The sequence below is a fragment of the Panthera tigris genome, chromosome A1 (assembly GCF_018350195.1).
Source record: "Panthera tigris isolate Pti1 chromosome A1, P.tigris_Pti1_mat1.1, whole genome shotgun sequence".
NCBI classification, from domain to species: Eukaryota; Metazoa; Chordata; class Mammalia; order Carnivora; family Felidae; genus Panthera; species Panthera tigris.
In genome coordinates, this window is record NC_056660.1 from 121,049,273 (window position 1) to 121,068,110 (window position 18,838).

The 18,838-nt window shown below is 39.2% G+C and overlaps 1 protein-coding gene across 4 annotated transcripts in view; it reads left to right on the forward strand.

Moving 5' to 3' along the window:
• Nucleotides 1-1,046: 1,046 nt before the first annotated feature.
• Nucleotides 1,047-18,838, forward strand: part of RBM27 (RNA binding motif protein 27) — a 72,269-nt gene continuing 54,477 nt past the window's right edge. For all 4 annotated transcript variants that reach the window (XM_007079961.3, XM_015536593.2, XM_007079962.3 and 1 more), the window contains exons 1-2: nt 1,047-1,276; nt 15,426-15,544. In XM_007079961.3, coding sequence (XP_007080023.1) covers nt 1,218-1,276; nt 15,426-15,544 — 178 coding nt within the window. In that variant the 5' untranslated portion in view covers nt 1,047-1,217. The remainder of the gene's footprint in view (nt 1,277-15,425; nt 15,545-18,838) is intronic.

Below are 18,838 nucleotides of genomic sequence, written 5' to 3' on the forward strand. Positions count from 1 at the left end.
GGTTTGTGCTCATCAGGTATTTTTCAAAATATTATTATATTGCACAATCCCACAAACCGTTCAGCTTTCTGAGAGACTGTTTTGCTAACCATTGGAATCCTGGTGACTTACACAGTGCTAGCATAGAGCAGGTGCTCAGTATTTGTTGTTGAGTAAGCATTCTAAGACCAGTGCCAAGCTAGTAATTTCAAAACTTCAAAAGGAATTTTTTTTATCCAATACAAACTAAGTTGCCTATTTTGGTAATTTCGGTTTTAAAAAAAATATTTTTAAAAACTTTTTTGCTGACCAAAATTCTCCCTGCAAAAAAATAAAAAAAAATAAAAAAACCCTACTGAATTTTAGATATCCAGTGAACAGAGAATTTAAAAAAAGATTAGAATCTTTTTTTTCCTAAATAAAGCATGTATTAAAAATACTGGTAAAACTGAAATGGCCTCAGCCTTTTACAACTGTGCGCCACGTTTTAAAAATGACGATTACTGGAGTCCAAGGAATGGTTGTCAGAAACATTCTGCGTAACTTAAGCATAGCGGCGAAAAATACAAGCATGGGTGCTGAGCAAAATGATTGTGCAAGGAAAAAAAAAAGTAAAATTTTGCATTCTGTGCAATGTGTCGAACGTGAATGTATTGCACGTTGTGTTGCAGATTTACTACAGCTGAGTCATTTCGGGACACAAGTGTGTTTCCAGGAAAAAACGAGAGGAAGGAACCAGGCTGAGGGGCTTGCCGGGTTCCCCCAGGCACTCCCAGTAGCAGACACCGGTATTGCGCGGCGGGCGACGGCGTGGTCAAAAAGGCGCCGCGGCCCCTTTAAGACTCACAGCACCTTCTCCAAGATACCATCTTGCACCAGGAGTTCACGTAAGCTCTCCACCTACCTTGCTATATCCCTCCTCCTTAACTGGGTACGGCCTGCCGGCGGGGCGAGCGAGCTTTTTCATTGGCTCTGCGCGCACGGCCCTCTTATTTCTATTGGTTCTTGCGCCCGCCACTTGACGCTATCTCCTGCCCTCCTGAGCCGTCAAGCTAGGTTGAGTGAGGGCTCTTGGGTTAGTTCCTGTTAGGCCCCGGCCGGGGGAGTAGGTTGAAGTCTCCTAAGATGCCCGGTGGGCTGGGGCACCCGGAGCTGTGAAGAGAGGGTGAGGAAGCGGCGAGGGGAGACCCGCGGCAGGCCTGAACAAGACCGGCGGCCAAGCCCGCCTTCCCTGCACCATGCTTATAGAGGATGTGGATGCCCTCAAGTCCTGGCTGGCCAAGTTACTGGAGCCGATGTGAGTGAGCCAGGCTGGGCCAGGGCCGGCGAACGTGGGCGTTGGGGGCCCGCGGGGGCGTGGGGGGAGGGGAGGCGGCGTGGGGGAGGGCGGAGCGGAGGAGCCGCGGTCCGGAGGTCCCGGCGACGTCTTCTCTGTAGTACTATCACCATTGTGGGGGGGGCGGTGGCGGGGGGGGGGGGGCGACGAGAGGCAGGGGCGTAGAGGCGGTGTGGCTGTGGGACCGGAGGGTGGGGGTGGGGGGCGGCAAGGACAGCGAGGGCTTTTTAAATATAAATATTGGGGTGTTGGAAGGGGTAGCAGGAATAGTGAGGGAATTTAAAATTTTACTCTTTGAGAACAGCGGTAGATCGCAAGGCTATCGAGGGATTTTTGAATGTGAATATTAAGGGTGTAGCAGCCTGTCGAGGGCTTTATTAACAATATTAGTACGGGGCTAAAAGATCCAGAAGCAGAGTATCGAGGGCCTTTTAAAAACATGAAGACAGAAAGGAATAGTAGGGATACTGAGGGTTTTATAGCGATTATTGATGAGCTCTAAGGGTTCAAGAATTTTGAAGGATTTGAGAAACATGAGGTAGTTGAAAGGGATATGTGAGCATTCAAGTGTTTTTGGGAATTACTGGAAAGCTGTTAAATAGGATAACAAGGATATGAAGGGATTTTAAAATATTATCTGGGAGTTGTTAGTACTAGGAGAACTAATAACTTTTAAATACCATTAAGGGTTAGAAAATAACTGAGATTTTAAAGTTTGAGGGTTGAAAGGGCTACCCTGGTATTTAATATTTTTGGAGGAGTAGTTGAAAGGGGGTATACCTGCAACATGTAGGGATTTTTAGGTACAGCCATAGGAGCAATAAAAGGGGTAGAAGAAAGACTACGAGTTTTGTAAATATTGTTGAAGGATTGTGAGGGCAACTGAGGATATTGGGGTGTAGGATTATTGTTGACGGGCTGAAGAATCAGAAGGGCTTGTTTTTGAAAAATATTTGGGTAGTATTAGTTATGGAATTACTGGGACACTTGAGAGAGAGAGCAGAGGTATCAGCTTTTTGTTTTGTTTTGTAACCATTTTAAGAGCTTAGGATTGTGGTGAGTTTATTTGAGATATGGGGATATAGGTAGTTTCTGAAACATCCCAAAGAGGGAAGAGAAGGAATGCTGAAGGGAGAGTTGGAGAGAGATGATATCGAACTCTCTTGGGAAAGAAGGCTTGGAAAGAGAAGGGAAGGGATCATTTCCTGCCCCCTCTTCATTTGTAGTGCTTATTCTCCTGTTAGAGGTGAGGACTTGCTGGTGAAAGAAAAGGGGTAGAGGAAGAGATGGGCAGGCTATAGGATTCATTAGATTAGACCATTTTAGTGGAAACATTGAGTTTTTCAGAAGTGTAAATAAGGGGTAGTTTGAGAGGCGTGGAGGTGTGGTAAAGCTGGGGCTGTTGGGAGACAGCTACTTCCCAGTTTATGTCCTGGTCCTCCTGAGAAATCTTGTTAAATAACTTTGTTGTTGTTTTGCTACTTTGATTTCTTGGACGTGAACACCTAAGAAGAGAGTCATCTTTAGTCCAATGTGTCAGTCTTATAAAGGTAGGATGGTTGAAGGAGGCAGCATTAGAATTTTGATGTCTGACATGCTATTTACATTCTGAGGATGAGGAGTATGTGAGAGTACAGGTGTGAATGAAAGTACACTAAGGGCTTCTGGGTTTTATATTAGTGTTGATCTACTTGAAAGTTTTGTAGAAGAGTATGGGTGTCTTGAGTCTGCTGTCTTTTTCTGCAGTAAAGTTTGGGAGCACAGAGATGGAGATGGATTGTGATGAAGGTAGAACATAAATGAAATAGATTTAGTGAAATTGACCATATATGGAAAAGGCTGAAAAAAAGGTCATGTTTAAAAAATTGTTTACCTTCATGTTGACATCAAAAAACAAACCTTGTGTGCGTGTGTGACAGTTTTGCGTATAGGCTCTGATTTTGTTTGTAGGTAGAGATTCTATAAGAATTATATGTATATGTCTTTGGTAGAAGGTGACTAGTTTTAATGTTACTTTAATGTTAATTGCCTTTTTTTTTTTTTTTTTTTTTTAGTCCTCCCTAAAATGTTTTATTCTGGGTAGTGGTTTTTGTTTTTGTTTTAAACAATTTTTTTTTTAACGTTTATTCATTTTTTGAGAGACAGAGAGTGAGCGGGGGAGGGGCAGAGAGAGAGGGAGACACAGAATCTGAAGCAGGCTCTAGGCTGTGAACTGACAGCACAGAGCCGACGCTGGGCTCGAACTCACAGACTGTGAGATCATGACTTGGGCTGAAGTCGGTTGCTTAACCGACTGAGGCACCCAGGCGCCCCTGTTTTTGTTTTTGTTTTTGTTTTTGTTTTTTCTTTAATGTGAAAATTTAGTTTGGGTACAAACTTAAACCTAATCGTGTTTTTTCCCTTGGCTTTTTATACTAATAAGTTTATAAGTATTCTGTAATTTTTATGGGTAAAAATTATTTTTGAAAGTGATTATTTTAGTTTCCCCATTTGTTTTTACTTGTTCAACTGAAAACACCCAAAATGCTTTTTTAATTACTAAAAAATTGTTACTTTTTTGGGGCTAAAAAGAGCCAAAATCACTACTCAGGCTTTCCTAGAAGTACAAATAAAAAAATACTAATTTTTAACTCATAGAAGTGTGGTTTCAGATGGAACCATTAATAAGAGACAGCAAATGCAAAAAGGAAAGAAATAAATGCAGATATATGTATTTTCATTAGTTGTCACGGGATTTTTTTTTTAGACATCCTAAAATATAATAAATGATATGCTAAAATGGGTTGTATTTGTAATTTACTTTTTGCGTATTACAGATTGTAGAAAATTTTCATGGCAGATTGGCATGTTGTTATGACCTAGCGTTTCAGAGCAGTTGTTAGGGTTTCAGATAATGGAGTTGAAGTGGATATGTTGGAATCATACTATGTCCATGCACATGATCTTCTATTGTGTTTTCTTAGCTTAGTTTATGGTTAAGTAAATTTATAAAAGATTTTAATTTTTAGGGGTTTTTAAGTATGTTGTGTTGCATGTAATGGGGTGTTTCTAAACCAAGGCATTTTACATTTAATTATTTCTTATAGACAAATTAGAAATATCATATACTAGAGCTTATCTGTTACCTTCCACTTCTTTTGTAGATTGGGGACCTATCTTTTACTTTAAAAAATTATTTTTTAACGTTTACTTATTATTCAGAGACAGAGACAGAGCATGAGCATGGGAGGGGCAGAGAGAGGGGGAGACACAGAATCTGAACCAGGCTCCGGGCTCTGAGCTGTTAGCCCAGATCATGACGTGAGCCGAAGTTGGACGCTTAACCGACTGAGCCACCCAGGTGCCCCATGTCAATTACTTTTACTAGAGGAAAGACAAAAGGACAGTGCCTGGAAGAAATGACTCCTTAACTGGCTTGGAAAACCTAGTACCATTTTCATTGGCAGTGCAGTCAAGGGAGTGAAACCATCTCAGTCAAGAAATTTATATCTCTTTTCCTACTGCTACATGAACAGACTGAATTCACAAGTCTTGTTTGAGGTCTTTTTTTTTTTTTCCTAAGTTTATTTATTTATTTTGAGAGAGAGCACGATCTGGAGGTGGGGGTGGGGAGAGAGAGAATCTCAAGCAGGCTCCTTGCTGTCAGCACAGAGCTGGACGCGGGGCTCAATAGCAGAAACTCCTTAACTGAGCTGAAATCAAGAGTTGAACATTCAACTGATTGAGCCACCCAGGCGCCCCTTGTTTAAGGTCTTTATCTTTGCTCACTTTCAAAATATCCTAGATGTCAGTCAGAGAGACTATGTAGGGATTATGTACAATTGGGAGATGTCATGGTATCTATTAGAAATAACGTCTCATTTTCAGTAGGTGGGCCCTTTAAGAGTAAAGTCTAACTAAAATCCAAGGGATAAATTAAAAACTGATGAAGTTACAAGTTTAGAAAAAGTTCAGGCAGTAGAGCTTTGCTTGGGATTCTCTCTCTCTCTCTCTCTCTCTCTCTGTCTCTGCCTTTCCCCTGTTTGTGCTAGTGCTCTCTCAAAAATAAATACGTAAAAAAAAAGTTCAGGCAAGCATTTTTCTTTTTAAGAAAATATTTATTTTTTGGGGTGCCTGGGTGTTTCAGTCAGTTAAGTGTTCCACTTGGGCTCAGGTCATGATCTTGTGTGTTCAAGTTCTGTGCTCAGAGCCTGGAGCCTGCTTCAGATTGTGTCTCCCTTTGTCTCTGTCCTGCTAGTACTCTGTCTCTATGTCTCTAAAGAATAAATAAACATTAAAAAAATTAAAAAATATATTTATTTATTTTGAGAGATAGGTAGAGAGCAAGTGGGGGAGGGGAAGAGAGAAAATCCCAAGCAATCTCCACGTTGCCAGCGCAGAGCCCCCACCAGGGCTTGAACTCATGAACTCAAATCAAGAGTCAGACACTCAATCCACCGAGCCATCTGGGTACCCCCAGGCAAGCATTTTTTAGTAACAAACATGCATTTCTACCTGAAAATGTCTTTATGTATTTATTTTTTATTTGAGAGAAAGAGTACAAGCCAGGGAGAGAGAGAATATTAAGCAGGCTCCATGCTCAGTAGGGAGCCAAATATGGGGCTCCATCATACAACCCTGGGATCAAGACCTGAGCGGAAATCAAGAGTTGGACACTCAACTGACTTAGCCACCCAGACACCTCCCCCAAAAGTCTTTAAGTGTTTTAAGTTATTTACGTTATATATAATATATATATATAAACATAATTCAAAGCTGTTTAGCTTACTATAAAAATCTGTCTTGGTATGTGTTTTATTTTTTTCTTTATTTTTATTTTTTAAAGTTTACTTATTGTGAGAGAGAATATCCCAAGCAGGCTCAGTGTGGAGCCTGATGTGGGGCTCAAACTCAGGAACCTGTGAGATCATCACCTGAGCCAAAACCAAGAGTCGGAGGCTTAACCATCTGAGCCACCCAGGAGTCCCCTTGGTATATGTTTAAAACTTTTTTTCCCAATGTCTGTTTTGAGAAAGAGAGACAGAGCGGGGGAGGGGCAGAGAGAGAGGGAGAGACAGAATCTGAAGCAGCCTCCAGGCTTTGAGCTGGTAGCACAGAGCCTAACAATGGTGCTCCAACTCATGAACTGTGAGATCATGACCTGAGCCGAAGTTGGACGCTTAACTGACTGAGCCATCCAGGCGCCCTCCTTGGTATATGTTTTAAAATGAGTGATGGGGTTTGTAATACTTTTTTGTACAGTTGCATCTATCTATTGTAGTAAACACCATTATGTGAATCAGGGCATTTAGTTTCTAGTTCTGTATCTATGTCTGATTTACTGTGTGACTTTGGAGAAATTCTTTAAATTTTCTCTAAACAGTTAATAATATTAGCCATCTATCTTTCAAATATGGTATGAATATTAATGTATAGACTATAAAAAGTGCCTGTGTACCTTAGAATCATTAAATATAAATGTAATTTTGTGGTTTTTGAAATGTGAAAATATGTTAAACTCTTTTTGCAAAAATATTTTACTTAATATTGTTAAGCATTACTGCCACTTACTAGAGAGCAGCTAGAGTCTCACTGCGGGCCTGTAGGTAGGACTGGGAATTGGTGAAAGCCGTGACTTTGATGTGTAGTTTCTGTGACTTCAGCCCATAGCAACATCTTTTTTAGTGCACTAGGAGATTGAATATGTTGTCATCTTGGAGTATGATGGAAAAGGCAGCAGTAAGCTTCATAGACAGATCACTGTATTGGTTCAGTGTTCAAGGAGGGAGTATACTTTGAACTCTATAGAGTTTTACATGCCACCATAGATTTGCAATCCTTATCACATTAAGTTCTGATTAGTAATGTCTTCAGCTGCTCAAATAGGAGGAAAAATCATCACCTAGTAGCTATGACACATGACCTCTTACATAAATAAACTACGAGGGTGAAATGAGTATTTTGAAGGTATGTTCTTAAAAGATTGAGAAGTTCTGATAATGTGCTTAGTGGCCTCAAGGAATTATTCTGCCTCTAAAGTGCTGTCATTGGACTCGTTTAAGGAGACTGACCCTTAACTATTTCACAGAAAAGGACTTATTTTGACCAGAAGACTTCTTGGCAAGTTCCCCCCCCCCCAATTTTTTTTTAATGTTTTTATTTATTTTTGAGAGAGAGACAGAGCTTGAGCAGGGGAAGGGCAGAGAGGGAGAGAGGGTGATACAGATTCTGAAACAGGCTCTAGGCTCCAAGCTGTCATCACAGAACCTGACGTGAGGCTTGAACTCATGGACCATGAGACCATGACCTGAACAAAGCTGGACACTTAACCAACTGAGCCACCCAGGCACCCTACAAAAAATTTTTGAGTGTTTATTTATTTTTGAGAGAGAACGAGGGCACAAGTAGGGGAGGGACAGAGATAGAGGGAAAGACACTCCGAAGCAGGCTCCAGGCTCTGAGCTGTCAGTACAGAGCCCGACATGGGGCTCGAATCTACAACCCACAAGATCATGACCTGAGCTGAAGCCAGACGCTTAACCAACTGAGCCACCCAGGCACCCCTTGGCAAATACACTAAGTGTAAGGACATACTTGTTCTTATGTCCTTTGGTTTGCCTCCTAAATATGTCTGACTTTTTTCTTGGCCCAATTGCTATAGGCTAGAAGTCAGAAGTTGCTTTTATAGCCCCCTGTTTCCTATCACTGTCTTGTCTCATCCTCTGATAGGGTTATTACTTACTTTCTTGTGAATCTGTTTTTTAACCATCTGTTATTTTGTACTGTAATTATTTGTTTTCATTTTCAGCCCTTGGCCACTAGACTGCAAGGCAAGGTCTGTCTTACTTAGATTAGACTAATTCCATTACCAAGCAAGATGCTTGGTACTTAGTAAACATTCAGTAAATGTTTAAATGAATCAGTGTCCTTATATGTGTATGTACACATTGGTTGACAATTTTGAAAAGTACTATTTAAAAAATTTTTTTTAAATGTTGATTATTTTTTGAGAGAGAGAGAGAATGTGCGTGTGGAGGGGAGGGGCAAGGAGAGAGAGAGACAGAATCTGAAGCAGGCTTCAGGCTCCAGTCTGTCAGCACAGAGCCCGATGCGGGACTGGAACTCAGGGACTGCAAGATCATGATCTCAGCCAAAGTCAGACGCTTGACTGACTGAGCCACCCAGGTGCCCCATATTTTTTTAATAGCCTAATTTTTAGGGTATACTTAGCTGGTGACTATTGATTTGTAGGCCATAGTCTGAATATCAAAACAGTGTTTGCAGCTGACAGGTATATATATGTATTTTTTTTCTCCAAGGTAAATCTAGGTATTTTCTTCCATTCATGAAAGCCTCTAATTAATTAAGGGGAAGATGAAAGCTTTCATTCGAAAAGAAGTAGAAGTGCCATTATTTCTATCTTTTTAATATGTGTTAACAGGTTCTTACAACTTAATGTTATTCATATTAACTCTTCTAAAAAAATTTTTTTTTAAATGTTTATTTTTGAGAGAGAGAGAGACAGAGCAGGAGCAGGGGAAGGGCAGAGAGAGAGGGAGCAACATGTGGATTTCGGAGCAGGCTGTAGGCTCTGAGCTGTCAGCACAGAGCCCGACGTGGGACTCAAACTCACAAACCATGAGATCATGACCTGAGCTGAAGTTGGACGCTTAACCACCTGAGCCACCCAGGCGCCCCACATTAACTCTTTTAATAAAGTCAGTTCAAGTTTTACTTCCTTTTCTTCTTCTTCTTCTTTATTTTTTTTAATAAAAAGAGATAAGGGAGGGGGCAGAGAGAGAGAGAGAATCCCAAGCAAGCTCAGGCTCCTTGCCTAGCCTGGACTCGGAGGCAGGGCCTGAACTCATGACTGAGAGATTATGACCTGACCTGAAATCAAGAGTTGGATGCTTAACTAACTGAGCCAGCCAGGTGCCTCAGATTTTATTTTATTTTATTTTTAAATATTCATTTATTTTGAGAGAGAGAGAAGAGTGTGTGTACAAGCTGGGGAGGGGCAGAGGCAGAGGGAGAGTGAGAGGGAATCCCAAGTAGGCTCCATGACCAGTGCAGAGCCCCACCTGGGCTCGACCTTAGGACCATAGTGTGAGATTATGACCTGAGCCAAAAACAAGAGTTGGGACACTCAACTGATGGAGCCACCCAGGCACCCCTAACATTATATTTTTAAGTAATCTCTACACCCAACATGAGGCTCGAATTTAACAACCCTGAGATTGAGAGTCACATGCTTCACCAACTGAGCCAGCCAGGTGCCCCGTTTACTTGTTTTTCCAGTGTTGTTTTATCAACGGAATAATCTGAACACAGATCTCAGGATCAGACATTTTGGTGTTTTATTTAGGTTTTTTTTTTCTTACAAAGTAAAAATAAAAGCATTATTATATTATACAAAATATAGAAAGAAAAAATAATAAAATTGTGTGTATTAATTTCTAGTTTCTCTTGTGTGTTTGAACTTCATGTAGCTATAATAAGAATCAAATGTAAAATTAAAAAAAAAAACCTAATGTTTACTTATTGGAGGACCTGGGTGGCTCATTTGGTTAAGGGTGCAACTTCAGCTCAGGTCATGATCTCACAGTTCATGGATTTGAGCCCCACATTGGGCTCTGTGCTGACAACTCAGAGCCTGGAGCCCGCTTCTGTCTCCTTCAGTCTCTGCCCTCCCCCGTTTGTGCTCTCTCTCTCAAAAGTAAACATAAACATCAATGTTTACTTATTTATTTTTGAGATAGAGAGCGAGCAGGGGGAGGGCAGTGAGAGAGAGGGAGACGGAATCCCAAGCAGGCTCTGTGACCTGAGCCAAAACCAAGAGTTGTGTGCTGAACCAACTGGGCCACCCAGGTGCCCCCAAATGTAAAATTTCTTATCTTGATTTCTCCATTTTACCTTACATCAGAAATGTTTTTCATATCTGTGTATTTTTATAACTATCACTTTGGATCCCTTATGTTTCATAAACATTTACAATAAGAATGGGTGGGTACCTGGGTGGCTCAGTCCATTGAACATCCAACTTTGGCTCAGGTCATGATCTCACCGTTCTTGATTTTGAGTCCTTCATCAGACTTTCTGCTGTCAGCAAGGAGGCCGCTTTGGATTCTCTGTACCCCTCTCTGCCCCTCCTGTGCTCTCGCAAGCGCACTCGCTCTCTTTCTCTGAAAAATAAACAATAATAAATGTATATTATTTATATAAACATAAATAATAAAAATAAACAACAATAAGAATGGGTATCTTGACTTTTTGTTAAAAATAATGCTGTTTTTATATCATGTATATATTTATATATATATATATATATATATATATATATATATATATATATATTTAGCACTAATTAGGTATAGTGTTCTCTATGTTTGGCTTTATTTCCTGAGGCTAATTTCTCATAACTACAACTACTAGTCAGAGAATATGAATATTTTTAATGGCTGTTGATACACATTAAGATCAGGAGGTTCTTTCCCCTATGGCTCAGTAACGTATTCATTGTCTCACTTCTGAAACAAATATCACACTAAGGTATAACTTAAACTTGGGCCCTTCTTATTCAGGAACATGTAGATTTTTCTGAAAGTGGAAGAGGTTTAAATAGTGTTGGTTTTTTCCTTAAAAAAAATTAGACTTCTCTAACTTTTAAGTAGTGTTTCTTGGCTAGGGCCTAAGGCAAGCAAAGACCTTTATTCTTTGGTCTTGGGATTGGACATATGTCTGAGATCTGTAAAGCTGATATGCCACCAAAGCAGATGGGTCATAAACCTGTAGTGGAGATTTCATTAAGGAGGAAAGGACAAATTTGAGGATTTTACAGATATTTTTAGGGCAGTATTTCTGTTAACTTCCCCTGATGAAAATTCATTATAGTTGATTCTTTAAAATAAAAGATAATTGAAACATGTTCTTAGAATATTATTATGCAAGATGTAAATTTTAAGGAGTCCTCATGTTTCTAATTTCCATTAAACTTAAGGAAATTTATTTTGTTCTTGATTTTAACTGGAAGGTAACTATTGGTCGAGACTTCAGATACATTAATTTGTCATGCAGATTTACAGTAGGAAAGCATATGCCATAAAATATGCTATAAAATAATTTTACTCCCTGGAATTCCAACTGAGTTTTACTTCCACAAGTATGCTTTCTACATGATCTTAGGTGGATTCCTTAATTTGTCTTTACATATTTACAAATTTAGATATCTATAAAATGAATACTAATTCATTGTGCTATTAAGGCCTTTTAAAGACTATAGTAGAATAGTAATTCAGATGGGTATCATTATGTTTTCTAATCTTTCTTACAATAGAAGCCTCTTTCTGTCTAGAAATGTGTGTACTTAACACATCCATGGATCCAAGATTTTAAAATCTTTTTTATTCTCAAACATGCTTGTCCCTATAGTTAAGGAGAAATTAGTTTCCATAAGCTTTGGTTACAAATAAATAGCTAAAAGATTTAAAATACTCTGGAATAAGAGAATAAGAAGTTGTCCTGCATTTGTCTCATAAATTACCAAGAATCTTAGTCATGCCCCGATTTTTGGGACACGCTTTTGGAAGTCTTGTTGGTGTCAAAGCTACTACAGTATTGTAATTGTTAACTTTTAAAGATTATATAGTAAGAAGTGATAAAAGAATATATAAGAACAGTCATAAAGGTACAGAAAATTACAGCATAAAACTCTCCGGTGTATTTAAGTTTCACCATTCACTTGGTGTGACTTGATTATTTCAGATTGGTAATTTCCGTCATAGTACTTGATGGGTACATATTAGGAGCTGTTCAATTTAAATGGTCCCATTCGTTTGGTTGTAAACATGCTTTTGAATTGGGTACAGAATTCTAACTCTCAGTTCTTAACAATCAGTTGTTTACTCATGTTGCACAAATACTTAAAATTTGTGATCGCTCTCTTGGTGTCTAGTTTTTTTCCTGATCTTTTACCTTCTTGTAATTATTCGTCTTGTGTTTTCACATTGTCCTCTCATCATGTGTTTTATCAGAAGCAACCTAACTCCGCAGTTGTTTTTTCAGAGTCTGTATACTAAATACATGTATAAGATATGTGGGATTGGGGAACCTGGGTGGCTTAGTTGGTTAAGTGTCCACCTCTTGATTTTGGCTCATGTCATGATCTCAACCATTTGCGAGTTGGAGCCCTGAATGGGGCTCGGCGCTGACGGTGCAGAGCTTGCTTGGGGTTGATTCTCTCTCCCTCTCTTTCCACCCCTCCTCCCATCTCACTCTCTCTCAAAATAAGTAAACCTAAAAAGAAATACGGGTTCGTTTAACTCCTATTCAGTAATGTGAATGTTTTGCCTGCTTCTCACTAGAAATGGCATATCCTTACCAACTTTCTACCTGTTAGGTCATGAGACTCCTTTAAAGCTTCTTATAACAGGAGAAAAAACAACATTGCCTCTTTCTACCATTTGTACGTATTTTTAAAAATTCTTGTCTTTTCTATGTTTAGAATATCTTCCTTATCCACGATCTGAACTTTGTAAGTCAAGGTAGAGATGTGATATTTTTTTTAATCCTCTCCCCTCCATTTGAATGTTGTTTAGAACTGATTGATCAAATACCTTACCTTACTATTCTCAGGAGTGAAGTATTTATGGATTAGCCAAGGTGAGCATGGTCTGTGTAACATTTTTGAAGGTGCAAATGCTATATATTCATTTTATTATTTATTTATTATTGCTGTTTTTTAGGTTGGGTAATTGACATACAATGTTATATTATTTCTAGGTATACAATATAGTGATTTGATTTATACATTATGAAGTGCTCACCACAATCAGTCGAGTTACAATCTGTCACCATACAAAGTTATTAAAATATTATTGACTATATTCCCTATGCTATACATTATATCCCCTATGTCTTATTTATTTAAAACTGAAAGATTACAACTCTTAATCCCCTTCACCTATTTCACCTGTCCCCTCCAACTGCCCTTCTCTCTGACAACCATTAGTTTGTTTCCTGTATCTGTGAGTCTGTTTCTGCTTTGTTTTATGTTTTAGATTCCACATGTGAATGAAATCTTACTGTGTTTGTCTTCCTCTGACTTACTGCCCTCAACATACACTTTCTAGGCCCATCCATGTTGTTGGCAAATGGCAAGATTTCATTCTTCTTTTTTTATGGCTGAGTGATAATACATTGTATGTATACGACGTCATCTTTATCTTCTTTATCCATTCTTCTGACAATGGACATTTAGGTTGCTTCTATATCTTCTTAGCTGTTGTAAATTATGCCATGATGAACATAGGGGTGCATATGACTTTCCAAATTAGTGTTTTCATTTTCTTTTTTTTAATTAATTTTTTTAATGTTTATTTATTTTTGAGAGAAAGACAGAGCATGAGCAGGGGAGGGGCAGAGAGAGCGGGAGACATAGAATATGAAGCAGGCTCCAGGCTCCCAGCTGTCAGCACAGAGCCCAACGCGGGGCTCGAACCCACAGACTGTTAGATCATGACCTGAACTGAAGTTGGGCGCTTAACCGACTGAGACACCCAGGTGCCCCCAGGCTTTTTTTTTCTGATTTTGATCTGTATATCCATTTTAGAATTTAGCAATTGGGTTTATCCAGGTAGTCTATTAATAATTCTCTAAAATGTAATTTACATTTTTTACTTAAGAAAAATCCTGGCTTTCTTTTAAGTTGCATATTTTTATTAATATATAGCTCATCATCGTGGACACTTATATTCTTTCCCAGTGCACTTTGACCCTTATCCATAATTATTTTTTTATTAGCTCTCAGTTTTGTAAAATTGACATTGAAACTCGCTCTCTTAGATTTGGTGCATAAATGTGCGGGTGTTTAAAGAAACAGCCTTTCCCACAGCAGTATTGGCAGTGAAAAAAATTCTATTTTATTGAATTATGAACTTTAAAAAAAAGAGAATAGAAGGAAGTGCTTGGCTTTTCTTTTTGTAAAATTTTTTTTATTTACTTAAAAAATATATTTTTCCCATATATGTATATATTTATAACACAAAAACTTTCATTTCCTATAGTGTAGATAAAATGTTAGGTCTGGAGAGTACTACATGTTGGAAACTCAGGGAACATGTACTGCCCTGGCAGACGAGATGATTTTGAATGTCAAAAGACAAGTTACTACTGACGGGGGGGGGGGGGGGTTGGAGGTTGGGGGTTGGGGTTGGGAGGACAAAACAAAAAAGGGAAGTAGCTAAAGATCCTTTCTGCTGCCCTTCTACTACTTCTCTCATCCTTTCTGTTTTAGCTCCCACATCTTTTCTTTCTTGCTTAGAGCTGCTAGAGTGTTTGCCAGTAATATTTATGGTGTCAACCTTCTTGTGTTCTCGTTTTTTAAAGAGATCTTTTGGGGTGCCTGGGTGGTTCAGTCGGTTCGGCATCTGACTTCCGCTGAGGTCATGATCTCGCAGTCAGTGGGTTCCAGCCCCATGTCGGGCTCTGTGCTGACAGCTGGGAGCCTGGAGCCTGCTTTGGATTCTGTCTCCCTCTCTCTCTGCACCTCCCCAGCTCACGCTCTGTTCTCTCTGTATCTCAAAAATGAATAAATGTTAGAAAACATTTAAAAAAAAATAGATCTTCAAGAGACCAAGAAGATTATCAGTGGAATTGATTGCTATTTTTGGATGCTGGTGCCTGGGGTTATAGGGAATGAGGAAAGGTGTCCCATCACTTCCCCTGGTTCTTCCTCACGGTCACATGGAACAGATAGTTCCTGAAGATATGAACAGTGCTTCTACAGCACTGCAACTCGGGTTGGTTCCCATCCTTTCCTTGTTTCCATTGAGAGATGCAAATCAATGTAGATTTGGTCCAAAATTCTGGGTATAATTAGAACATTGAAAATAGACAATTTTATAAAAATAAGCATAAAAGGAAAATCTTGCTTGCACTGTGTGTATGCTGTTTGTTATAAAAATTGTCTTTGCAGTCACTATTTATTTATTTATTTATTTATTTAACTTATTCGCACTTTATTTGAAATAAAGTTGTTGACCTTTAGCTTTCCAAAATAGGGGTGACTTCATTAATGACATTGCTGTTTAAAAAAAAAAGTTAAAACATTTTTGTTTTCTCTTTGTCTAACTAGATGTGATGCTGACCCTTCAGCCTTAGCCAACTATGTTGTAGCACTGGTCAAGAAGGACAAACCTGAGAAAGAATTGAAAGCCTTTTGTGCTGATCAACTTGACGTGTTTTTACAAAAAGGTAATTATTATGGCCTTTCAGCCACATATTTAAGAATTTAAATTTAAAACTTTCTGATAAAATCTTGGAGATAAAAGCTTGGAAGGAAAGACATCAGTCATTGCCCTTTAAACATTTGAATATACCGATTCCTGTTAATTATTTATCATGTATTTTGGAAGAACTGTTTTTACCCCATTTTCTTTCTCTGCTTCTTTCCTATATTGGAGCATTTGCTTTTTCGGTGAATGGATCCTCTTTGGCTTGTGACAGAATCTAGTTGATGGTTGGGGATAACAGTTTAAGGAAGATGAAACTATTTATGCTTACTGTTTATTAGGACTATGAAGCTATGTTTTTTTCCCTCTTGGCTGGAGCTTTTTGCTGTCCAGGAAGAGATGGGCATGATCCTCTTTACTTTGTGCCTCCAGCTTCCTATCTTACCAAAGTCCTTTCCATGACCTGCATAGCGTCCTGGAGTGCTCCCCTGCTTATTCTCTGACCTCATCTCCTACCACTCCCTCTCACTTGTTCCAGTCTAGCCACCTTGACCCCCTTGCCTTTTTTTTTCAGTATGGCAAACATGTTCCCACATCAGGGATTTTGAACTTGTTTTACCCTTGCTTGAAATGGTTTCTTCTCTATGGTTTCTGGTTTCTCCTCAAATGTTTCCCCTGAGTGTTCTATGTATAGTATATTCTACCTCACGCCCCTAATCACCCTTTCCTTTTCCCAGCCTTGCTTCATTTTGTTTATCCTGGTACTTGTCACTTTTTGTCATGTTATATGTTTATTTGCATGTTTATATGTGTGTGTGTCTTTTCCCCTCCCCCTACTTTTTGTCTTTCCCTTTGTTGAGAGTGGTGACTTGGAACCTATAATGCTTGGCACATAGAAGGCATTCAGTAAATGTTGTTGAATGGATGAAAGGAATGTGGATAATGCACACATTGGTTGATCTAGCTATTGCTGTGAGAAGATAACCTTCAACTGAAATGTCTACAGAGAAATAAAAGATAGTAAATATGGCTTCTCACTTGGAAAACAGGATTACATATTTTTTTGGTGGATTTTAAGGCTTTTTTTTTTTTAATACACAAAAAACATAATACTTCTAGAATTCCTCCCCAGTACAGGTGAGTATTTGTTTTCTTTTTTTGTAAAGGAGTATTTTCTAAATGTATTCATTTGTTTTACTTAGTTTACATGTGATGAAACTAGAAGAGTCGTGAAACACAGAGCCATGAGAATAGTAAAAAAATAAATGTAGTGAAGACATTGGGGTAAGAGGCAAATGTATATTTAAATATACATTTAAGAATTTGTTGTAAAAGCTTTAAAGATTTTTAGTAACTTTTTAAAAAAGACAGTACACAAGAAGAATCATAAAAACTTTTTTTTTAATATTTATTTTTGAGAGAGAGAGTGCGAGTGCATGTGCACAAATGGGGAAAGAGCAGAGAGAGGGAGACAGAATCGGAAACAGGCTTGAACCCACGAACTGTGAGATCATGACCTCAGCTGAAGTCAGACCCTTAACCACCTGAGCCACTCAGGTGCCCCTAAAAACTTTTTTTTTTTAAGTTTATTTATCTTGAAAGAGGGAGAGAGAGAGACAGAGAACATGCATGTGAGCTGGAGAGGGACAGGGAGAGAGAGAGAGAGAGAGAGAGAGAGAGAGAGAGAGAGAGAGAGAGAGAGAGAGAGAGAATCTTAAGCAAGCTCCATTCTATCAGTGCAGAGCTGAGGAGAGGCTCGAGGCCACAAACTGTCAGATAATGACCTGGGCTGAAATCAGGAGTTAGATGCCCAACCAACTGAGCCACCCAGGAGCCCTTATAAAACATTCTTTAAAAGAGAAGAAAATTAATAGCCATAAATTTGCCACCAGAGATAAAATCAGTTACCTTCGTATATGTCTTTGTAGACTAGCATGGTCTAGTAGAACTTTGTACACTGATGAGTATAGTCTGTATCTTCCTTTTCTAATTCAGTAGCTCCTAGCAGATTTTGAGCGCTTGAAATGGGGCTAATGTGACTTAGGAACTGATTTTTATGTTTTTAATTTTTATTTATGTATGTATGTTTATTTACTTTTGAGACAGAGAGACAGAGTGTGAGCAGGTAAGGGGCAGAGGGAGGGAGACACAGAATCTAAAGCAGGCTCTAGGCTCTGAGCTGTCAGCACAGAGCCTGATGCAGGGCTCGAACCCACGAACTGGGAGAACATGATCTGAGCCTAAGTCAGCTGCTTAACGTACCGAGGTACCTCTGCGCCCTAGGAACTGATTTTTAGATTTAAATTAATTTAAACACCTACATGTGTTTCGTGGCTTCTGTATTGGACTGCATGGCTCTGAACTTATATATATATATATATATATATATATTTGTATTACATGTCAAAGTAGTTTTAAATGAATATATGCCCTTGTAATCTTAAAAAAAAAAAAACTTAATAGTTTATCTTGAATATTATGTTAGGTATTTAGCTATGCTTTTGTTTCTTTTTTATAAATATTAAAAAGAATTTTTTTTTAAGTTTATTTTAGAGAGAGAGACAGTGCTAGTGGGAGAGGGGCAGAGAGAGTGAGACACAGAATCCAAAGCAGGCTCCAGGCTCAGAGCTGTCAGCATAGAGCCTGACATGGGGCTCGAACTCATGGACTGCGAGATCATGACCTGAGCTGAAGTTGGACGCCCAACCAACTGAGCCACCCAGGCACCCCTATAATTATGTTTTAGATGTTTGTTTTTTGAGACAGAGAGCGAGGCATGTGTGTATGCATGGGCGGGGTAGGGGCAGAGAGTGTGGTAGAGAGAGAATCACAAGCAGACCCTGTGCACTTGACACAGAGCCTGATGCGGGGTTCTATATCTCTGTCTCACAAACTGTGAGTTCATGACTTGAGCCGAATTCAAGAGTTGGCACTTAACTGACTGAGCCACCCAGGTGACCCTCTTTTTCTTTGTAAGTTTGTTTATTTAAGAAATCTCTGTACCCAATGTGGGGCTGGAACTCATGACCTTGAGATCAAGAGCTACATATTCTTCTGACACAGCCAGTCAGGCACCCCACAGTTCTTCATTGGGTTATAGGTCTTTTATTTTTTCAATTTTTTGAGAGAGAGAGAGAGAGTGAGAGAGAAGATGCAAATGGGGTAGGACCGGGGTGGGGGGGGGAGAGAGAGAGACAGACAGACAGACAGACACACATACACTCAAGCAGACTCCACGCTCATTGCAGAGCTTGACACGGGTCTTGATCCCAGGACCATGGGATCATGACCTGAACCAAAATCAAGAGTTGGACAC